Genomic DNA, 23677 nt, shown 5'->3' with positions numbered 1-23677 from the left:
TAGGAAGCCAAAGATGCAAACTGCTCTGTTAGACAGAGGCACAGCAGGACCTAGACTCCAAGGCTCCAGGCTTCCCAGACTGGTCCAACCCCACAGCACTATTTCTTGGCCTCAGTTACACTCCATTGAACAAAATAATTTAATGCCCAAGTATTAAAAAAAAAAAAAATTTCTGCTTCAACAAATGAAATTCTGACATAAAATGGGATTATTTAAATTTAAGATTCTGGAAAATGTTTTAAACTGAATAAAATGCTTTTGATGCCTCCTGCTATAAAGAAATAACTGTTTTTGTTGTTTAGTCGCCAAGTCAGTCCAGTTCAGTCTCTCAGTCATGTCCGACTGTTTGTGACCCCATGGACTGCAGCACACCAGGCCTCCCTGTCCATCACAAACTCCCAGAGTTTACTCAAACTCACGTCCATTGAGTCGGTGATGCCAAGTCGCTAAGTCAAGTCCGACTCTTTTCTACCCAATGGACTGTGGCCCACCAGGCTCCTCTGTCCATGGGATTTCCCAGGCAAGAATACTGGAGTGGTTTCCGTTTCCTCCTCCGAAGGATCTTCCCAACCCCAGGGATCAAATCCGCATTTCCTGCACTGCCAGGGGGAAGCTTTACCGTCTGAGCCACCAGTGAGTATAACAGTGTTCCTGAGTTTTTCCCAAGGAATAAGCGGCAGTGATCCAGGCAAGGATTCCGAGGAAGCCCTGTGAGTCAGACACTCAAGCCAGGTGATGGGAAACGTGCTTCCTCGGGGGAGGCTGACGCCCCTCTTGGCAAGTTTAAAGGGAGCTCGCAAGCGCAGACTTAAGGACTGGGGGAAGGGACTTAGTAATGAACCTGAGTCATGGAAACATCAGAAATGACTGCAAGAGAAAACATAATTAACTTCCCCCTGTAAAAATGTAAATCTCTTGGGGAAGGCTTGTGGGCGGGTAGGTGTAGAGGATTTCAGAATGAATGCTGACTAACCCAAGCCCTTGGCACTGGTCGGGGGCGGGGGCTGGCGGGGAGAGACCTTGATCTTATTTTAATTAAAGAGCTTGGTTACAAGCACGGAGAGGGGAGACTCCAAGTTGAGATGGAGCAGCCTATGTGGGAGGGGGCTTTGGCTGCAGCTCCTCTTGACTCTGTGGTTGTGACTGGGCTGGATGCGGGGAGTATTTACACGGTGAAATGCGTCCCCTTGTGGTCTGATTAAGAAAAATCCAACTCAAAAGCAGGAGAGGAGTACTACTAACCTACCCACTTTACAAGTGTTAAAGGAGATGCTGAGAACACGAAGGTGGTGTTCCGGGTCATTAATGATGACCCTGATCGTGATCAAACAGACGAGTGCATGAAACAGGTGTTCACTAACCCCGTCCTCTAAGCAGCACAGCTCCAATGTAAACCTGAGAGCAGATCACCAAGGCCTTGTTAAATTCAGAGCAGACCTGGCAGGATCTAGGAGCTAATGCCCACGCTGTGAGTGCCAGGATCTCATGGGAAGGCCCCTGCCCTCTGGGTGAGCCAGGGAGGTTCCATCAGAGTCCTGCACTGCAGGGCCCACAGGCACCCTGGAGAGCAACCCCAGGGGTTACGGTTCCTTCCCCCTCCAAACACTAAGGAACACTTTCCTTTTGCTTCTTCAAGCTCAAGAGCCTCTCTCCTCAAGCTCCGAGAGATCCTTTCCTCCCCGCTTCTTAAGAAGGCAAAGCCACCGACACGTTCCTACTATCAAATACCTTCTTGTCAAAGGAAGCAGCAATCTCAGGTTGCCATAGGCCTGTGCTTCATGGATTTCCACATTATAATAAGAGTTGCGGTTTTCTTTCATGGCTTTTCCCGATGGCTGGAAGCAGCAAGATGTTTCCGATGCTGTTTCCACACATCCTCTTGCATATTTGAGCATGGCTTATAAGTTTATCTGCTCGGCTTCCCCACCACACCAACTGCACACGTGTGGCCCATTTGCATCTTGCTTCAAGTGGTAGAGTTGCATTCACATCCCACTCCCAATTCCAAGAATTCATTGTATTTGGTTAGAAAGAAAAAAAAGATGTGAAGTATTTTTAACTTGATGTAGGAGGGGGAAAATGGAATACATAAGACGGTAGAATGATCACAGGTGGGTAATTATACATGTAAATAAGTTCAGTTTGGTAATTCTCCCTTGAATTCCTATTTACATTGGTTAACATTGAATTCTAACCCTACCCGACCACTGCATTTTGGGATAGTTTCTTTTTAGTCTTATATGTCAATTCTGAAATATTAAAAGCAATTTAGAATGCTTGGGTATAAATTTTTCTCTAGCTTAGACGTTTTTCACACTTTTCCATTTATCATCGTAATTATACAAAGTAGGTGGACAAGCCTGGTAGGCTGCAGTCCATGGGGTCGCTAAGAGTCGGACACAACTGAGCGACTTCACTTTCACTTTTTCACTTTCATGCATTGGAGAAGGAAATGGCAACCCACTCCAGTGTTCTTGCTTGGAGAATCCCAGGGACAGGGGAGCCTGGTGGGCTGCTGTCTCTGGGGTTGCACAGAGTCGGACATGACTGAAGCGACTTAGCAGCAGCAGCAGCAGACAAGATTAAAATGACAGATTAAAATTCTCACCTTATTTGACAAGTATTAATTACCTCCAGCATATAAGGTCTCACAACATGTTGGGTCTTTGGCGGGGGGTGGGGGGAACTCTAGTTTTGCAGGAAAAGTTCCTACAAAAATTATTACATGAAATGAGGCAAGAACATCCTGAAGTAATTTAGGAATGATGAAGTGGAAGCAGTTACCTCTGGCTGAGAAATCAGCAAGGTCTTCCTGGAAGAAGTGGCATTTGAGCAGGACCTTGAAAGATAGTAAGAACTGTATATATAGAAAAGGCCTGGGGTGAGACAGAGTGTTGACAAAAGCTCAGAGTCCTGGGTAGGAAATGTGGGAACTAGAGCTGAGAAGTCATCTGGGGCCAGATCAGGGGGCGTGGAGTCTCAGATTAAGAGAGCTGTGTTCCGCTTGTGTTTGGGGGAAATGCGGAACAGAAGATTCATTTGACAATGGTGTGTTCATTAGATCGAGGGGTAAGAATTAAAGTAGGAAGACCAACTAAGCAATAACTCGGGCAAGAAACAAGGAAGCCTGAACAAGGATAAATGGCAAGGAAGAAATGGGCAGGGAAGAGAAAAGAAGCTTTGGGAAGGAAGACAGCTGCTGCTGCTGCTAAGTTGCTTCAGTCATGTCCGACTCTGTGTGACCCCACAGACAGCAGCCCACCAGGCTACCCTGTCCCTGGGATTCTCCAGGCAAGAAAACTGGAGTGGGTGCAAGGAAGACAGGGGACCTGACAATTGATTGGAGGCGAAGCAAAGAATGGTGAAGAGGTCACGGGCCTCTGGCGTTTCGCGGCCAAGACACAAGAAGGACAATGTCACTGAGAACTCAGGAGGCACAGGCAGGGGACAGGGGTATGCAGGGGGGCCTTGAGAGGAAACCATCCGCATTCATTAGAGACACTCGGCATGCACCTATACATAAACGGGAGCCATAGGGCTGCAGGTGGTCGGGAATTCAGAACTGGGTGGGTCTGGGGAGACGGCTTAGGGCTGCGGGAGTCAGAGACCCAGCACTGGTCACTGAAGTCACGGCAGGCCGGGAAGCACCCAGGAGAGGCAGGAGACAGAAACAAGGTCATGGGTAGAAGGAGGGGAGGCAGGAGGAAGGAGAACCGTCAGGAAGGGCAGCAGGTCAGATGCCATTAAGGATGTGGGTCTGGTTTTTGGTCTGACAAAAAAAAATACACACATACACACACCCCCCCAATGCACATATTCCCTGGTGGCTCAGCTGGTAAAGAATCTGCCTGCAATGCGGAAGACCCAGATTCAGTCCCTCAGTTGGGAAGATCCCCTGGAGGAGGGCATGGCAACCCACTCGTCTCCTTGCCTGGAGAATCCCATGGACAGAGGAGCCTGGTGGGCTACAGCCCAGAGAGTCACAAAGTGTTGGTCTCGACTGAGCGACTCACACACACACTAATCACCATTCAAAGGTGATCAGTGATCAAGCTATGCCCACATGCCCTCTTGCTGTATAGTTACCTTACTGAAATATTTTACAGCAAACCCCTCATGGCATCGCGCCCCTGCCTCTTTCATCAACTGAAAAGAGAACTTTAAAGGGGAGGGCAGTTTTAAATTATTGGAAGCCTTAGGGGTTTCAGACAGACAGTGACACTTCATTGGAACTCCTCGGTGGCCTTCAAGAAGAGCGGATTCAGTAATGCCCAGAGTGCAAGACCACAGCAGGTGGAGTGGATACAGTTCCAGGTAGGTCAAGTCCAGGGACGACTGTCACCAAGAAGAGACCTAAGCATGCTCGAGAGGGTGAACAAAGGCTAACGATGTGGGGAAATAGCTACGTGATGCAGCAGCATTCATTCACTCCACTGATGTGTTAAATGAGCATTTACCATGAGCCTGCATTTCTGCAGCACAAGGTGAAAGACGGATAAAACTGCTGCCCTCGTGGAGCTAACACTCCAATGGAGAGACAGCCATTAAACACACAAGGGTAAAATATGTTCATTGTGGGAAGTGCAGTAAAGTAGCATCAATGGCACACGGGAGGTGGTTGCAAGGGAGACTCAATTACCTGGAGAGCTGAGAGCTTGAAACAGGCCAGCCAGCAGCTCTGGGCTGAGGAGGGAAGAGGCCGGGAGATATGGCAGCCAGAGGATCTCAAAGCAGGGATGAAGAAAGGGAAGGGAACTCATGTCAAGGGGGCTCAATCTGCTTTAATTATAGAAAAAAAAAACTGGGAGTGGGGAGCTCATGACTTTTTAAAAACGTATTTATTTGGCTGCACTGAGCAGCATGTGAGATCTAGTTCCGCAGCCAGGGATCAAACCCGTGTCCCCTGCATTGGAAGTGCAGAGTCCTAATCACTGGACCACCAGGCAAGTCTGGAGAAGCTCATGATTCCTCAACATCTCTGGACACTAGGACTTTTAGTACCACAGCTTCCTTCCACGTGTTTTTCTGCTAAGAAGCAAGGAAGCACCCCCCGAAATGCACTCAGTGTAGAGAGGAGGAGCAGTGCGCAGAAGGAAAACCCTTGGCTCCATTCATCAGCTGAGCAGGTGAATCTATTTAACTTCCGTGAGTCTCAGCTTCTGCATCTATAAAAGGGGAAGAAGGCTTTCCATGAGAGGTTTTCTGATGGAGTGAGACAAGCTAGGTGGAGCTCCGAGCACAGCAAATGATTACACAGTAAATGACTGCTCTTCGCTAAGGACAAAAAGATTACCCAGCCCCGGCGAGGCCGATGTGCCCGTCAAAAGTAAGCTATCTGTCCCCTTCAGGTAATACCGTTTGATGGCTTCATAAGATTTCTCTTCAAAATTATAACACTCTTGCATTTGCTTTGGAAAATGTTATTCAATCAAACACACATCTTGTAGTTGTTCAGTCGCTCAGTCATGTCTATTTGCAACCCCATGAACCGTAGCCCACCAGGCTCCTCTGTCCATGGGATTCTCCAGGCAAGAATACTGGAGTGGGTTGCCATGCCCTTCTCCAGCAGATGGATCTTCCTGACCCAGGGATCAAACCCTCATCTCCTGCATTGGCAGGTGGGTTCTTTACTGCTGAGCCACCAGGGAACCCCATTTACTTTTCCGCAACTTCTATGATTCTCAAGTCTTCAAAATTACAAGCTTGCAGCTCCTGAGACAGGAAGGTGAAAGTGTTAAAAAGAGAACTAAATTATCCTCAAGTCTTCCAAGTTGGCTCCTGGATTCTCATTTCCCTCCTTTATTTCTGATTTCCTTTCAGCTTACACGAGTTATAAGGTTCAAAAGACCCTTGAGAGATTCCTTTGTCCATCTCTCTGCCATAAAATTAAATAGAGGATCTAGAAACCATGGTAGTAATTGTTTAGGGGGGAAAAGTTATAGAGTTAATTTAATTCTGTCAAGCTCACAGAGGTCAGTAGGAGCTAATTCTGAATGAAATGAGACCAGTTCTCTTCGAAACCACATTTGGGCTAATAAAACTCCAGACTCCAGTACATCACTTCCTCAGATCCCCTCACTTCATGCTGCCTCCCAGATTAGTAATAACATTTTAGACAAGTGTAAACACTCCAGAGAGACTAGTTATGTAGATTGGCCTTGGCTGCACTTGCACCATCGTGAACAAAGGCCTGGATAATAAAACATCCTATACACGGAACTTAGCTCTCACTAAACAAAATTAACCATCGCTATATCCAGAACATGTCTGGGCTAAAGAGTAAATGTTGTCTCTCAGTTCAATAGTGATTGCAGATGAACTTTCTCTGCTTGTTCAGAGGCAAGCAACTGTCCAGTTATTTATCTTAATTCAGGAACAAACACAGATGTGTCTAACAGTCACTATTTATATATAATCTTGTCGCTTAAGGTATTTTGCTTTTTTCCTCAAAAGAGGTGAAGACCTTGACAGTCCAATCACTAAAGTCCAAAAGATAGTGTTTCATTTGATATTTATTAGATAAAAAGATCTCAGGACTTGGTCTTTTGAGTGTTGAATACAGAAGTCAATTTCTCTTCTCAAACTTTAAGTCAAACAGTAGAGAGGGAGGTTCAAAATACACAGTAATATTCCGGGAAAGCAGCTCTCTGGAAGTAATCCTGCCTTTTAGCAACTGCAGATTTCTCTGGTATAAATACTCCTGCTGCTGCTGCTAAGTCGCATCAGTTGTGTCCGACTCTGTGCAACCCCACAGACGGCAGCCCACCAGGCTCCCCCGTCCCTGGGATTCTCCAAGCAAGAACACTGGAGTGGGCTGCCATTTCCTTCTCCATTGCGTGAAAGTGAAAAGTGAAAGTGAAGTCGCTCAGCCGCGTCCGACTCGTAGGGACCCCATGGACTGCAGCCTACCAGGCTCCCCCATCCATGGGATTTTCCAGGCAAGAGTACTGGAGTGGCTTGCCATTGCCTTCTCCATAAATACTCCTACATGCATGTTAAGTCACTTCAGTACTGTCTGACTCTTTGTGACCCCATGGACTGTGGCCTGCCAGGCTCCTCTCTCCGTGGGCTTCTCCAGGAAAGAATACTGGAGTGGGTGGCCATTTCCTTCTCCAGGGGATCTTCCCCACCCAGGGGCTGAACCCACCTCTCTAACATCTCTTCCATTGGCAGGAGGGCTCTTTACAACTAGCGCTACCTCGGTACATGGAATCAGAACCTGCCAGGGGCCTGAATTTATCTGGGTTCGCTGTCCACACCATCAAGGCCCTGCTTTTCTCTGGCAGTGCAGACCTCAGTCAAGAAGACTAGGAAGTCAGGATCTTGGAGGCAAAGATCCCACGATGGTGTGTGTTTTGATTTCATCGCTAATTCTCAAAGGCTAAATTTTAGGGATCTTGTCACATTTGGTCCTGCTCATTCCCAATACTTGGAATGTTCCTCTTGCTTGTGTCTGTGCTCCTAATCCTGGCCAATTTGAAGTTACCAAGGATTGAACAGCCAGTTCACAAATTCCTGAAATTTTAACCATTGGCTGGCTGCTCCTGTGCACCCTGCAGTTAGACAAAAAGGCGGCTGGTTAAAGACTTCTTTCATGCCTTCTCTCCTATCTGACAAGTAAACTAAGTTGTTAAGCCACTAAAAAGTACGAATTTCATACCAAAGGATCGCATTTAAACAAGCTTGAAAACAGATGCTTCATCCTAAGTAGTCATTAAAAATCGGGTTACAAAAGAACGTTTAATGACGCAGAAATGTTTATGAAATATTTTTAGTAAAAACAGTATGTCCAGAACAATTCTAAATTTGTATATAAAATGACAACAGGAATAAAACTCCAAAAAGTAGTTGTGAAATTGTGTGTGGGTTTTGTTCTTTGTGCTGTTTTACTTTTCAAATTTTCTACAGTGTTCATGTATTTGTAATCAGAGGATGAACTTAATCCAGTGTCACTGTGTTTATTTTAAATATGGTGTTTCAGATTTTTTCTTTTGAATTAGTTGCTCAGTTGTGTCTAACTCTTTCCGATCCCATGGGCTGTAGCCCACCAGGCTCCTCTGTCCTTGGAATTCTCCAGGCAAGAATACTGGAGTAGGTGGACATTCCCTTCTCCAGGGGATCGTCCCGACCTAGGGGTCAAACTCGGATCTCCTGCATTGCAGGCAGATTCTTTGTCTCTGAGGTGCCAGGACATCCAAACAATCTGACTAGAAGTCAGACTGACAAGAAGACTGAATCAGATCAAATTAAACAAGGCTACACCTTTGTCGTTTATTTTTGTGATGCTTTACTGTTTTCAAAGTACCATCATAAGCACTAATTTATCTGTGATGCAAAAGCAGGTTATCATAGCTCATTCTACAGATAAGAAAACACAGGCTCAAAATGGGTAAAAGATTTGCCCAAGGTCACAAGGCTAATAGAGCAGTTGAAGCTGGGGACTCTGGCCGGGGGTTAACTACCCCTAAGATTCTCTCAAAAGCTCATGTTGCTCATCATGGCTCCTCTCAAGTAGTTCCTACTGAACACCTAGACCCAACTCTGCAAGGAGGCACTCTCATTTTGCCCATTTTTAATGCCCGAAGCCTGACTAGAATCACCCACATAGGACATACTCCGCCTAGACATCGATCCTACACAAGCAATACCCATCGCACTCTCGTAAGATTGGAAACTTGTGAACATAACAGGAGAGCTTGCTGAGAACAGCAGAACCCACATTCTGGGATGAAAACCATGTACAATGTTCTATACACATGCATTCACAACAATCTGTAAATAGGTCCTGATACTAGTTTCCAGAGGTTCTCCCTGAAGAACTGGGGAGCACCCTTTCACGAGGATTGGCTGAAGAAACAAATTCTGGTTAGATCCTACCTGAAGCCTCTTTGTTGGGGTCCTGTGCAATTCAGGCTGGAATGTCCGTTTCTTGCTCCAGGATCCTCACTCCTGCTCATGGGCAGTGGTAACCAGCAACAGCAGCACACAGTCACAAGGAGTAGGAACCAGGCCTGATTGTCGATTTTAATATGTGGCTACGTAGGGCAAGTCAAACAAACAAACAGCAGGCCCATGAGCCATCAGGCAAAGCCTAAAAAGTCACTAAGCCTGAAGTCACTAGGCTTCAGAGAAACGGGTGGTTGCTTTCAGCAGAGGCTGACCCAGACAGTGTGAGGACAGGCCCTCTCCTCCAAAGTGCCACAGGGCAGCCTGCGGAGGATGAAACTGCCCCACGTGGACCTGTCGAGTAGGCAGCGTGGGCGTCTCAAAGCTCTCTTCCCCACGGTGATAGTAAGCCCACTCTTTAAGCGACATCACAGAGGCCAAAGACACAGACTGTGCTTTACACGGAGACACGACTGTTTCCCGGGATTTGCTTTCAGATGCTTCAACAAAGACTGTGTGATAAATGTGTGTGAGCTCTCCACCCGCATGGTTTAAGCTAACTTCGTCTGAAGAACCCTCACTGGAAATAAAACTCCAAGCGTGGAGAGTGTACAGGGAAATGCTAATCAAAGGCCCAAACTGCCACAAAGGCACTTGGGCTGTTTATTTCCTGAACCACAAGAGAGGCTTGGTTAGCACTGCTGGATATTAGAAATTACTTTGCATTGGTGAAATGAGTTGTTTTCAAGGTGTATGGATTGGCTTGAAATTGTAGCCCAGGATGAACAGGGTAAAAGGAATTAAGGAGCAAAACTGGAATGGCCCTGAAAGTGACTGGAGAATACTGTCACTCGTGCGACTAGAAAGTCAGCTGAATCTCTCGGTTAAAATAACTCTCCCATCTGTTCCAAATGAACTTTCACGCAAGCGCCACTGAAACACCTACAATGACAGACCCTGGGGACCTCATCAAGCTTACTGAGGCAGGGTGACTGTTGCCAGCAGGTGTTGAGAAGAGACCTGGACAGCTCACTAACTTCAAATGATTAGAGGCTGCAGACAATCTCTCAAAAAGAACGTAGTAATTGTGAATGATGAATGATCAAGTCAATTTGAGTTAGGACCTTTTGCCATGACAACTTGAGGTATTCTCGGAAATAATTAGGGAGGTTCTGAGCAGAAATTGAGTTAAGTTACTCAAACATGCTGAGTACTAATGTTAGGTGGCCTCATTTATACTCAAAAACAGAGTGGAGGCTGGGGAAATTTGGGGTTACCTTTAGAGTCCTGAGCAGGACCCCTCACACTGCCATGCCCAGTAAATGTGTGGTATTTATGACAGCAGGATTTTTGCGCTCACTTAAACAACTGTTTCATAAAAATCAATTGTAAAGCACTTTGTTTTAATCTTTATTTTTCCCCTCATTATAAAAATAACAAGTGCTTACTAGAAGTCTTACATTATGAAAACTGAAAATTCTCCCAGAATCCCACCCTTGGGAATGATTACTACTCTCTTTGGTAACTATGCTGCCAGATTATGGGGCATATGGTAGTAAATAAGGGCTTCCCTGAAGGCTCAGCAAGTAAAGCATCCCCCTGAAACGCAGGAGACACAGGTTCGATTCCTGGAAAAGGAAACGGCACCCCACTCCAGCAATCTTGCCTGTAAAACCCCATGGACAGAGTAGCCTGGAGGGCTGAGCGGCTAAGCAAGCACAGAAGAGTAAATAAACAGGACCAAAAGGAATCCAACCAACATAATACATGCTAATCTACTCTTGTGCAAGGTTTCAGAGTTTTGACAAATAATTCAACTGACCAGTTTCTCCAGAAAGCTGTATTCATTAGTTTTCAAAGAAGATTCAACCACACAGTGGATGGAAAAACCTCTAAGATTTTCAAGCACTCAATACTAAACAGTGCTCAAACTATTAAAAGTGAAACATAGTTAATAGGACATAAAAAATAACAAATCCGGTACAGAGGAGAAAACCATTCAAAAAATTATAGCAGTTTGTTACCAAAACAACAACTCTTAAATTCCAGCAATAATCATGACTTTAAAACTGGAGTTTAGGAAACAATCACCTCTTTACCATCAAATACAGCCAGAAAAGTTCTACAGTTCTCATGTGACCAGCTGATCAGTACAAGAGGATACAATGTACATGACCGTTTCCAATTCTTTCAGTTCTAAGTGAAGGATATTATAATAAGAATTGCTACATATGAAATAACTCTCCATCAGCAGAGGACTGCAGAATGTGGGCCTTGGAACCAATTCAGCTTTTACAACTGGTAAAGGACAGTTTTGATTCGACCTCCCAAAGCTTTGTTTGCAAGGCTTTCAAAACATCTTCCATCTATTGAATGGAAAAAAGAATAGAAAAAAATACATGATTAAAATCATACATGGTTAAATATGATTTAAATGTTGATCATTATTATAATTTCTGCTATGTTATACATTATACATATCTGTGTTTATTTAATGGAATTCTGTTTAAATAAGACATAAGCCTATTAATAGTAGTTCTCAACCTCTGATACACAGCTTTTACATTTATTCACCACTATCTTGCCTGTGACAGGATGTTAGCATTCAAAAACAAGGCTGTTTTTACCATGAAAATCAAATCAAATCAAATACTGATTTAAAGATATATTTCTATTTTAATAGTTTTAGAATACATACTGCTTTGATTTAGCATGGAAGTCTTTATAATTTTTCCATAAAGTTTTGGCTTAATTTGTAGTTTGCTGCTGCTGCTGCTAAGTCGCTTCAGTCGTGTCCGACTCTGTGCGACCCAAGACGGCAGCCCATCAGGCTTCCCCGTCCCTGGGATTCTCCAAGCAAGAACACTGGAGTGGGTTGCCATTTCCTTCTCCAATGCAGGAAAGTGAAAAGTAGCTCCCAGTAAATCAACTTTACTAACAACTGAAATAAAATACGCACTCTCTCACCATGAATGCTAAGATCAAAAGAGAAGACACAATTAAGAATTATTCGTGGAGCAGCACTTGGTCATTGACTGGAAGTTGTTTATACAAAGACACAAAAAGTGCAGAACAAAATTACCTGCTTTAGAGATTTTTCTATTTCAACTCTACTTTCAAGATTAAAAAGCTCTTTGTCTTCTGACACAATTTGCCTTTCAGATGACCCTAAAACATAACTGAAGTACAGTACAATACAAAGTTAAAATATGAGAAGAGAGTAAATATGAAGTTTATATTGATAACATTAAAACTCAAAGTATATTGAAGTATATATTAGTACCAAGTAAACACATAAAACAATTACTTTTGTTAATAGCAACCTACATAGGAAGCTGAACTACATGAAATCATGTTTTTCTCCATAACAGCTTTGTCCAAGAGCTCTACATGTTTCTCAATGCTATAAATATTTCGTTATAGGGAATAAAACTGGCTCTTTAGTAAGCTGGGTGGTACAACAGTAACATTTTGAAGTTTTAAAAGATCCTGAAGAAGCCACTGTTTTATATAATTTTTCAAGAACATGTGCATTTTCAAGTTTTGACTTTTATTATGTAAACTGTAGCGTCAATTGTTGATTACCTAGATTTCGGCAACTTCAACAGTTATTCTATAACTCATGTTTTGCATTCTATAACTCATGTTTTGCTTTGCTCTCTGAGGTGATGACATGCTACAATTTGAAAATACAACTGGCCTGCTGCTGCTGCTAAGTCACTTCAGTCATGTCCGACTCTGTGCGACCCCACAGAAGGCCTCCTACCAGGCTCCTCTGTCCCTGGGATTCTCTAGGCAAGAACACTGGAGTGGGTTGCCATTTCCTTCTCCAATGCATGAAAGTGAAAAGTGAAAGTGAAGTCGCTCAGTCGTGTCCAACTCTTAGCGACCTCATGGACTGCAGCCTACCAGGCTCCTCTGTCCATGGGATTTTCCATGTACTGGAGTGGGGTGCCATTGCCTTCTCTGACAACTGGCCTAGCAATGGAAGAAAACAAATAAATCTGGCAACCAAATAAATCTAAACAGTAGAGAAGATGCTGTTATTTCTCAAAAAAAAAAAAAAAAAAAAAAAACCTTCATTTGTTTGCATTTCTTTAGAAGTCTTTCACCACATGTAACAACTTCAGTATGTCACTTCTGTTAAACGTAAACAGTCTTCTGCTGGAAACCCAAGATTAATTGATTAAATTTCTAAAAAATGTCATCGAAGGAAAAATTACAGAAGGCAGTTAATATCTTATTTGGAAAAGAAAAATGAGATGGGGGAAAATTAAATGGCACTGATTAATTTATAATGCTGTAAATAAACATTACGGAGATCATCCATTTCTAAAACACCCCTGGTTCCCTGTCATTTAAATTCTGCCCTATGAGGTAACTTTTCCTTAAATTCAATTGTTGTGGAAAGAACAGCTTCGATACTAGGATCCTCTATGCAGAAATCTTCCACATATTTTCTTTTATACAGATATGGATCACTTTTAAAGTTCCATACCAACCATACTGGTTTAAGATTTAATGTAGTTTATACTTGTACTCTCCCCCACATAATTTTCACAAATCTTGGTAAAATTCCCATGGACATTAAGGGAACAGTTGTTTGGGCATGCGTCTTCTGTTTACATATTAAAACCAAAACAGATCTGATCTCTCTCCAGGTGGGCCTGCACGCTTTACATCAATGAGCAGTATTTGCTACATTATTCTCTTGTGTTAAAGGCTGTAAAAAGTTTGCAGAGTTCACAATTTAGATCCAAACTTGTTTAGTTTCAAAGATGGTGGTAAAACTGTAGTAATCAAAAAATAATTAAATGAAAAATTATAATAAAAATACTATTCTAAATTTTTTTAAAGAGAAAATCTAAGAAATTCAACAGAGTGACAACATACTTCAAGTAATGAAAGTGTAGGCACTTTCTTTTCTTCTTAAATTGTTCTTCTTTCTTGATATTTAAGGTTTCCTAGGCATCTCTAAGAAAACCTCTCTAACTGGTGGCTCAGCATCACTGCCCACCAATGCAGGAGATACAAGTTCGATCCCTGGGTCAGGAAGATCCCCTTGAGAAGGAAATGGCAACCCACTCCAGTATTCTTACTTGGAGAATCCCATGGACAAAAGACCCTGGCGGGCTACAGTCTATGGGGTAACAAAGAGTTGGACACAACTGAGCTACTAAGCAACAACAATCTCTAAAGTCTTGAGAGTTACATCTTTTCCAGGATAAGTAAAAAGACATTGGGGTCAATTAATTTTGTTTCCAATTTTAAAAGGTTAATGAACTAAAGGGTCATTAAGATATATGTCATCAGACCCTAATTCACCTTGTCTCCAAACACCTTTTAGAAGTCTTGAAAAATGAAGGTACTTCCTTGCATCTCTCAAAACAGCAGACAGTTATTTACAATCCTCTAGGAAATAACTGGACTTTGCATTTCTACTTTTCCAGAACATCAAAGGGACTTCTTTCCCAACCATTTCTGAAATTCCTATTTCTTCAAGTTATTCTACTAGACTAAAAACTAGAGGGAAAAATAAAATGGACAAAATATATTGATACACAAAATTGCTTTTTTTAAAAATCCTATTAAACTAAATTTAATTAAGAAAAATAGCAAATTTTTACTCTGCAAAATGTTCTCACAGTGCTTTCTTCTACAATTTAGCATGACTGACTTTTCCAATAGCAAATAAATCAGGTCCAAAGAACAACAAAAATGACTTGCTTTAGGGTCAGAAATTATTATTTAAAAACATATTTTAACCAAACAATGTTTAGTCTCCAAGTTTTCATACCAATTTGTCTGCAAACAACTTTCTGAGAATTCAGTTATGAGCTGTTCATTTTTGCCTTGAACATACCTTTCAATGGCTCCAACACTAAGGCAGAACAAGTCCCTCTTGTAGTCTAGATCCTTGGGTGTGCACCTGTACAGGTAGCCGAGGTTGAGCGAACATCCTGTGCAGTACAAAGTCTCCAGGATGCTGCAACAAAAAACGCCACCCTTTAGTAAGTGGTTACCACAAAAATCCCATTGTTGAGATCCATAAACACCTAAACGTTTAAGTTGCTAAAGTATGTTATCCTGACCCTACTAGGTCCTATGTATAAAAAGGAACAAAAAAAAAGATAGTAAGATGCTTACATCTGAAAGGTATCCAAGTCACCTCCAGGTCACACTGCCTTCAGTATCTAGTGACAGACGGCATGCACACAAGTGACAAAGCAGAGAGTATGCTGATTTCCTTGGTGGTACAATGGATAAGAATCCACCTGCCAATGCAGGGGACAAGGGTTCAATCCCTAGCCCAGGAAGATTCCACATGCCATGGAGCAACTAAGCCTGTGCACAACTACTGAAGCCCAAGCTCCTAGGGCCCATGCTCCACAACACGCCACTGCAATGAGAGCCCAAACACCGCCAGCTAGAGAGCACTCCCTGCTAGCCGGAACTAGACAAAGCCCATGCACAGCAATGAAGACAGAGCACAGACAAAAATAAACAAAAATTTAGAAAAACAAAAAAGAAAAAGAGAATATACTAAGAAGATGGTGCTTTTCTAGAATGTAAACGTCTCAATCTGGTATTAAAAATTAACTAAAATTCTGAAATAAAGGGAAAAGATTATACATGTTCTTTAAATGTCACATTGTCCACCAAGGATCATTAATGCTCTGGGGCAGGGATAGGCAAATTTTTTTCTGTGATGAGTCAGAGAACAAATATTTTAGGCTTGCAGGCCACATGGAGTCTACGGCAACTACTTGTCTCTACCACTGTAGCATGGAAGCCACCACAGATAATACTAACTGAATGAGCTGTGTTCCAATAAAAACATATTTACAAAAACAGGTGCTTCGCCCATGAGCTATAGTTTGGCATAAAGGATGGGGTTCAGGTGATACGAGAGAGCAGAACTCAGCCAAACTGGTTCAGAGCAAGAGTTGATTCCCTTTTCAGTTCTCCAGAAATCTTGATTATGAAGAACAGAAAAGTCTCAGCCTGGTGCTAAGTGCAGTTCAGTTCAGTCCAGTTGCTGAGTCGTGTCCAACTCTTTGTGACCCCATGAATCCCAGCACGCCAGGCCTCCCTGTCCATCACCAACTCCTGGAGTTCACTCAAGACTCACGTCCATCGAGTCAGTGATGCCATCCAGCCATCTCATCCTCTGTCATCCCCTTCTCCTCCTGCCCCCAATCCCTCCCAGCATCAGAGTCTTTTCCAATGAGTCAACTCTTCGCATGAGGTGGCCAAAGTACTGGAGTTTCAGCTTCAGCATCAGTCCTTCCAAAGAAATACCAGGGCTGATCCCCTTCAGAATGGACTGGCTGGATCTCCTTGCAGTCCAAGGGACTCTCAAGAGTCTTCTCCAACACCACAGTTCAAAGGCATCAATTCTTCAGCATTCAGCTTTCTTCACAGTCCAACTCTCACATCCATACATGACCACTGGAAAAACCATAGCCTTGACTAGACGGACCTTTGTTGGCAAAGTAATGTCTCTGCTTTTCAATATGCTATCTAGGTTGGTCATAACTTTTCTTCCAAGGAATAAGCGTCTTTTAATTTCATGGCTGCAGTCACCATCTGCAGTGATTTTGGAGCCCAAAAAAATAAAGTCTGACACTGTTTCCACTGTTTCCCCATTGATTTCCCATAAAGTGATGGGACCAGATGCCACAATCTTTGTTTTCTGAATGTTGAGTTTTAAGCCAACTTTTTCACTCTCCTCTTTCACCTTCATCAAGAGGCTTTTTAGTTCCTCTTCACTTTCTGCCATAAGGGTGGTGTCATCTGCATATCTGAGGTTATTGATATTTCTCCCGGCAATTTTGATTCCAGCTTGTGTTTCTTCCAGTCCAGCGTTTCTCATGATGTACTCTGCATATGAGTTAAATAAGCAGGGTGACAACATACAGCCTTGACGTACTCCTTTTCCTATTTGGAACCAGTCTGTTGTTCCATGTCCAGTTCTAACTGTTGCTTCCTGACCTGCATACAGATTTCTCAAGAGGCAGGTCAGGTGGTCTGGTATTTCCATCTTTCAGAATTTTCCACAGTTTATTGTGATCCACACAGTCAGAGGCTTTGGCATAGTCAATAAAGCAGAAATAGATGTTTTTCTGGAACTCTCTTGCTTTTTCAATGATCCAGCGGATGTTGGCAATTTGATCTCTGGTCCTTCTGCCTTTTCTAAATCCAGCTTGAACATCTGAAGTTCACGGTTCACGTACTGCTGAAGCCTGGCTTGGAGAATTTTGAGCATTACTTTACTAGCATGTGAGATGAGTGCAATCACAGCATCATCTTTCAGGATTTGGAATAGCCAGCTGTCAGGAAGCATTTAACAGGAGGCTTCCTATATGCTGTTTTGGATCTGACAGGAATTCTCTGCTCCTTATTAACTCCTGAATATTCCGGAATTAAAAGGAGAGGCATGCCTCTCCGGGACTGAGGAATCCAGGCATTTCCTTCATTAGCGTTTCTATATGGTGATAAGTACCCTCTTCCTTCTTGAGAACCACACGATAAAAGTGATTGTTTACAAATCTCTCTCTTTAATATGGATTGCCTATGTTTTTTAAGTCTGGAATTTTAATCTTTATCTTTGCTGAGAATAACTACTTTGTAAGATGGTATATATGCCCACACCAAGTTGATTAAAACACCTTTGCTCCATCAGAGCTCTGGTCCCCGTGTCTGTCTTTCTTTTTCTCTCTCTCTTTTTCAGGCTGATCCCCTGGAACGCAGAGGCTCTCTGAGTTCACTTTCCTGCTCGGGCTTCTAAGACCCTCTTGAGAAGTTGCTCTGTGCCTTCACCCCATCGAGAGGGCACCTGAGGCCTTCGTGAACAGAGCAAGCCCCGTGCAGGGGCTTTATTGGCTTTCTGTGTAAACCAAGGAATATCAGCCTCTTTCTCTCCTTTACTTTCTTATCGTCAACTCCGGATCACGAAGTTCCAGGCCATTAAAGGACCTCAATAGCCAGCCTGGTGCTAGAAGGTCTTCAATGTGTATCTCACAGCTGCAAATCTTTTAACTGTAAGAGGACAGGCCTCAGGCTCAGAACCAGCCAGCCAGCAGGTATCTCAGCTAGAATTTAATAACATTTGTTTCCACTGTAATTATCGTCACAGTTACTTTCGAGTAACAGCAATTGATACATTCACAGCAGTCATACAGATTCCTTTTAAAATGAACTTAAAAACTCAGAGTCAATGTAATGAAAAATATCAAGTACGCGACAGCAAAGCTGTAAGCTGACATCAGAATGACTGGAAATGGGAAGTAGAGGACACTCTGCAGGAAGCAAAGGGACAGCAAAGCACCATCATTAGCTCCTGCTAACGGCCTATGTCCTTGGTGAGGCTGTAAACCTCCCCAGGCCTCTTTCTCTTCATCAATAAAGTGAGAAATGATCCAAGGCTGGGTTTTCCAAATTGTTACCACGAGCATGCCAGCAGTATAATTTCTGTTACATTTGCATGCCACCTGTCATATTATGACTTTAAATTCTCCTTAAAGAGAGTAATTTTTTAAATGAAAATATACTCTATTTGAATAGGACACTCTAATATTACCAAAAATGAAAAACCAATGTTTTAAAATGAAAAAAAAAATAGGGACTTCCCTGGTGGTCCAGCAGCTGAGACTGAGCTCCCCAATGCAGGGGGCCCAAGTTTGATCCTTGGGGATCAGGGAACTAGATCCTATGTGCCACAACTAAGAGTTTGCACACTTAAGAGTCCACAACCAAAGATCAAAGATCCCAAGTGCTGCCATGAAGACCCTGTGTAGCCAAATAGATAAATATTAAAATAAACAAAAAATAATAAAATTTTAATATATGATTAGTAATTTCTGTCAAATTGCTTGTGTACCACTTATTCATATGCATCAGTAAGACAACTTTTGGACAATGATTCTACAAAGCAGAGCTTCCCATTCAGTTTGCTGAGGATGCTGCTTGCAATAGACGGTGGCAGGTAGAGCAGGATACTGACTCCTTCAACACCTGGAGAGATAAAACAGGGCCTGGGACAGCTGGAGCCCCTGTGCCGCCATGCATGCAGCCTTGTCTGTTTACCTCAATGGGCCACATGTCTGCATGTGCCACATCAGCATTATCTATGGGTGCTACAGCATGAAAAGTAGGGAGCATTTATCTAAAGCATTCTTTGGCTCAGAGATTCCATGATAAAGATACTTTCTTTTTCTGTTTTTATTTTCAATGTCCTTCAGGTCCAAGCCAAACACCCAAAATGGAAGTGTTGGAACAGGCCTTGAGACTTTTAGAAACTCTTCCATCTTAAATCTAAAGGCACCCACTGTCACTCAGGAAACCACCTGCCAACGCAGGAGATGTAAGAGACCTGGGCTAGATCCCTGGGTCAGGAAGATCCCCTGGAGGAGGACACAGTAACCCACAGCAGTATTCTTGCCTGGTGAATCCCATGGACAGAGGAGCCTGGCAGGCTACAGACCACAGGACTGCAAAGAGTCAGATACGACTGAAGTGACTAAGCATGCACAGTGACTGATTTGATATTACCATGAAAAAGGGCTTCCCTGGTGGCTCTGACTGTAAAGAATCCACCTGAAATGCAGGAAACCTGGGTTCGATTCCTGGCTTGGGAAGATCCTCTGAAGAAGGGCAAGGCAACCCACTCCTGTCGTGTTGCCTGGAGAATCCTCATGGAATCCTCCCCCAGAGAAGCCTGGAAGGCTATAGTCCTTGAGGTTGCAAAGAGTCAGACACGACTGAGCAACTAAGCACACACACACACCATGAAAAAAGTTTTATCCCAAATTTTAGTGTTGATGATCTTTTTAAAGATTTTTATTTAAAAAAATAAAAACATACATACTCATATAGATATAGCTTTACTCACCAACCATTTTCATTTTTACGTTTGGATAATATCTGTTCCTCATTCACAGAAACATTACAGGTAACACCTGGAAAGAAGTAACAACAATGTATTAATGTGGTTTGATATGCAGGTATTTAGAGAACTTCTAATTCAACTTTAATTTTAGAACTCAAAAAGCCAGAAAAAAACAAAGGCCCAAAAGTCACTCACTCACTCACACACACACACACACACACACACACACACACACACAGGTTTAAAACTAAGTGTACAGGGTCTTCTGGAAAAACATAGCAGAATAAGAGTTATTTCCTTCCTTTCCCAGAAAACACTGAAGTTAACAAAATGAATAAGATTAGGGAAAAAAAATTCAATTGATGGTAAAACTTAGATCAGAGAAGAAAAAATTCAGTTGACAGTGAAACTTGGAACAATCAGAACCTCAAATCACAGACTATCAAGTATACCTGCCAAACACAGTAAAACAGGGATTAACCCAAAGAAGAGGGTAAAAGTCTGTGCATACATCTCCAAGTCTCAAACACAGAGCTCATTTTCCTGTAAGTAGCAGAGGGTCCACAGGAACCCAGCCCCAAATCTTTTAGACCACAACTTGAACAGGGGTCACAGCTGAACCCTAGAAGCAACAGGAAACATTCCCAGAACACCCAAATTCAGGACACACAGAAGGTGGAGGGACATGAAGAAAGGACATCAGAACAGACTCGAGTTCACCTCCTCTACAGTCTAGCTTAACTCAGTAAACTCCACTCCCACCTGCCCATCAGATCAGAAATTGGTGTCACCCTACATTCATCATCTCCTTTCCCTGCTCCCCTTCAGACACTCCTCTGAGAAGTCCTGTCCGCTCTACCTCATGACCCTCACTCCAGCCCCACACCACCGCTACCTCCTCTCCCTGAGCAGCTGTACTGGCCCCTGACCGACCTCCCCACTTCCATGCTTATTCTCCTCCTCAGTGCATCTCCAAAGAAAAACCTGAGTCCTACCACTCTCCAGCTTAAACACCACATTCACTAGAACAGACTCTCATTTTCATTTTTAGAATAAAGATTAAGATTCTCAATTATAACAGCCTACAAAGGCCCTCGTACTGTAGCAAAATCTCAACCCAAATACATACATGTGGTTCTAAAGCAGCAACCCTGGGAAAAAACCTAGACTTCTATCAACAGGGGCAGACTGGGAGGATGAACAGCATCTCCATTAAGGATGTCACTTAAGTGGCACTTCCTATTTCTTCTTAGCACAGGACACACACTAACTCACTTGGTCCTCCTAATAATTACCACATGTAAGTATTATCCTCAAGTCTATAGAGGAGAAAACTGAAGCACAGAGAGGCTATGTAGCTTGCCCCAAGACACAGCTAGTTAAGTGGAAGACCAGGATTCAAACCCATGCAGTTGAGGGCCATCACCTACACTGGTGAGGTACAAGAGGCAGCTGCTAAAACTGTGAATTATGCCTATATGCACTAATATGGAAAAATACTCAGAATATAGATGTAGAATAAAAAGGTAAGGATGCTTAACAGTATAAACATTATCCCAAGGGTGTTTTTGAAAATTTATATGTTTAGGGAATTCCAAAAAATGTACGTTTAAACATGCTCATATATGCATGGAGAGTATCTGGAAGTATGAATGAAAATAAAGCATGTTGAACTCTGGGGCATTGAGAGTGTCAGGATCAGGGGATAAGATTTGGGGACAAGTCCTTTTTTACTTTTATACCCTTCTGCATTGTTTGATTTTAATAGGTGTGAAGGATTAATCTCAATGAATTACTATGGGAAATGTATGTTCTTAGGCTTATGTTTAACAACCAAAAAGGATTCAGCAATTATTGTTAAGTGCATCCTTAAGGAAAACAGACTTCAAAAAGTTTCAGGTAACAGGTGGACACTGCTTTCCTTCTTTCTTCCCAATACATCCCAGGAAGGAAAACTTTTCACAAATGTCAATAAATTGGTGGTGAATTTCTGCCATTAAAAATATTTACAGAATTCAAATATAACAGAAATTTAATCTTGAAAACTGCAAGTCCAAAAAGAACAGTCATTTTTACATTAACTCAGAAAACCACGTAACTCAGAAAACTTACTCACTAATTCAGAAAACTTAGTGGTAAACTCAGTGAACCACTTCCCTAAATAAGTACTATGAAAACAACAAAACAAAGAAACTCTGGGGAAACATACAGGTAACTGGTAGAATCAGTATTAAAAGTTAGAACTCTGACCTTCTTCACCCTTTTACCACATTCTCCTTCCTCTCCAATTTTGTGAGGGCTGTTAGTGCTTTTATTGCAAGTCTACTTCAATTTTTATAATAGCATTATGATTCGTCAACTCTGAAGTTGTAACACTTCAAACTAAAGGCGTCCGCTGATACAAATATTAGGATCTGGAAAATCAATCCTGACATCCCCTGCAGGAAGCAGGCCGCTGAAAAGCTTAATTTCCTAAATAAACAATTAACAATATTACCAACACAGCCCACTAATTTCTATAAGGAATAACACAGAGTAGCTACACCTTAAATGCTTACAACCTGGTTGGTTGACTTTTTTGTCCCCTAAGTCATGCTCACGACGTTGTTGATTCATCCATTGCTCTTCTGGGATGAGGGACCCCAGAAAGGACTTCCACGCGTAAGCACAAGATGCAGGGATGACTCTCCTCCTGCCCCTTTTCTGGAAAAACTCAGCCTCTCAGATTTTTCTGCTAATTTTAAAGACCCTGAGTTGCTCCAAAACACCCCCGCATCTTCCGAGGCCGCCCAGGTGCCGCACACCAGGGATGAAGGCAACCCTTAGTCCTAAATGCCACCCTACGCGACCCAGCCCGAACTGACAGCGCAGCAAGATGCAGTTGGTGTCTTCCTGACTCGCCACCCAGCTCAGCGAGTCTCCCAGCGGCCGCCGGCAGCTCGAGCACAGAAAAACCAGCGGCCTGTCCTCCTCCGCCGGCTCCGCAGCCTCCTCGCGCCGCTTCCTTTCAGGGCAGGCCGCCGATGCGTCTCCGCTCACGGAGCTCCACATGCTCGCCCACTTCTGCAGCAGCTGGTGGCGGCTCGAGTCTTCCGAGAGCCGCCTGCCTAACAGGGAGGAGTCACCCCACTTGCTCTTGTGGCCACACGTACAGTTAGTAGAGGAACATCCTTCACAACAATCCGAGGACCAAGCGCCCGCCATTAGCTACAAATCGCCCGCGCCACGGAGCATCACGGGAGGAAAAAAACCCGCCCCTGCGCGTGCGCGGGGCGGGGCGAGGCAGTGGAGGACCCGAAGGGCGTGGCCTGAGGGAGGCAGGGAAAGAGGGGCGGGGCCTGAGGGAGGCGGGGTCTCAGGGCAGCCTGATAGCGCGTATGCTCGCAGTGGAGGCAGGGACTAGCTGTAGTGTCCAGGCACCTGGGTTGAGTTTCCACCTTCAAGAAATTGAAAGGATGTAGGACATTTGCTCGCTTGACTACCTGGGGAGGAGAGTTCAGCCTCTTACAAAGGAGGGTAGGGGCGAAGGCAATGGACCCCACTCCAGTACTCTTGCCTGGAAAATCCCATGGACGGAGGAGCCTGGTAGGGCTGCAGTCCATGGGGTCGCTAAGAGTCGGACACGACTGAGCGACTTCACTTTCACTTTTCACTTGCATGCATTGGAGGAGGAAATGGCAACCCACTCCAGTGTTCTTGCCTGGAGAATCCCAGGGACGGCGGGGCCTGGTGGGCTTCTGTATATGGGGTCGCACAGAGTCGGACACGACTGAAGCGACTTAGCAGCAGCAGCAGCAGAAGCATGCCCACCAAACTAAATTACAAACCCCTTAGAGCGACCTTCTCCTCCCGCCTTCAATCTTTCCCAGCATCAGGGTCTTTTCAAATGAGTCAGCTCTT

General features: G+C 43.5%; 1 protein-coding gene across 1 annotated transcript; it reads right to left on the bottom strand.

Moving 5' to 3' along the window:
• Window positions 1-10270: 10270 nt before the first annotated feature.
• MIS18A (MIS18 kinetochore protein A) lies at window positions 10271-23323 on the bottom strand. Its single transcript, XM_019957008.2, has 5 exons — window positions 22642-23323; window positions 19781-19847; window positions 14750-14872; window positions 11969-12065; window positions 10271-11252 (listed from the first exon to the last, which is right to left on the bottom strand). The coding sequence occupies exons 1-5, from the start codon at window positions 22979-22981 to the stop codon at window positions 11172-11174; spliced, it is 708 nt and encodes a 235-aa protein (XP_019812567.1). The 5' UTR covers window positions 22982-23323; the 3' UTR covers window positions 10271-11171.
• Window positions 23324-23677: the final 354 nt, after the last annotated feature.

Source organism: Bos indicus, chromosome 1 (assembly GCF_029378745.1).
Source record: "Bos indicus isolate NIAB-ARS_2022 breed Sahiwal x Tharparkar chromosome 1, NIAB-ARS_B.indTharparkar_mat_pri_1.0, whole genome shotgun sequence".
Taxonomy (NCBI): Eukaryota; Metazoa; Chordata; class Mammalia; order Artiodactyla; family Bovidae; genus Bos; species Bos indicus.
This window is presented reverse-complemented; position numbering and strand designations above follow the sequence as displayed.

What these genes read in the sequence shown, in the direction of transcription:
- MIS18A (XM_019957008.2), bottom strand. Translation starts at nt 22,981, where the DNA reads ATGGCGGGCGCTTGGTCCTCGGATTGTTGTGAAGGATGTTCCTCTACT. An exon ending in CAACTGCATCTTGCTGCGCT is followed by an intron (nt 19,848 to 22,641) that starts GTCAGTTCGGGC and finishes ACTTCTTTCCAG; the next exon opens with GTGTTACCTGTAATGTTTCT. An exon ending in CGTAAAAATGAAAATGGTTG is followed by an intron (nt 14,873 to 19,780) that starts GTGAGTAAAGCT and finishes TTTTTGTTGCAG; the next exon opens with CATCCTGGAGACTTTGTACT.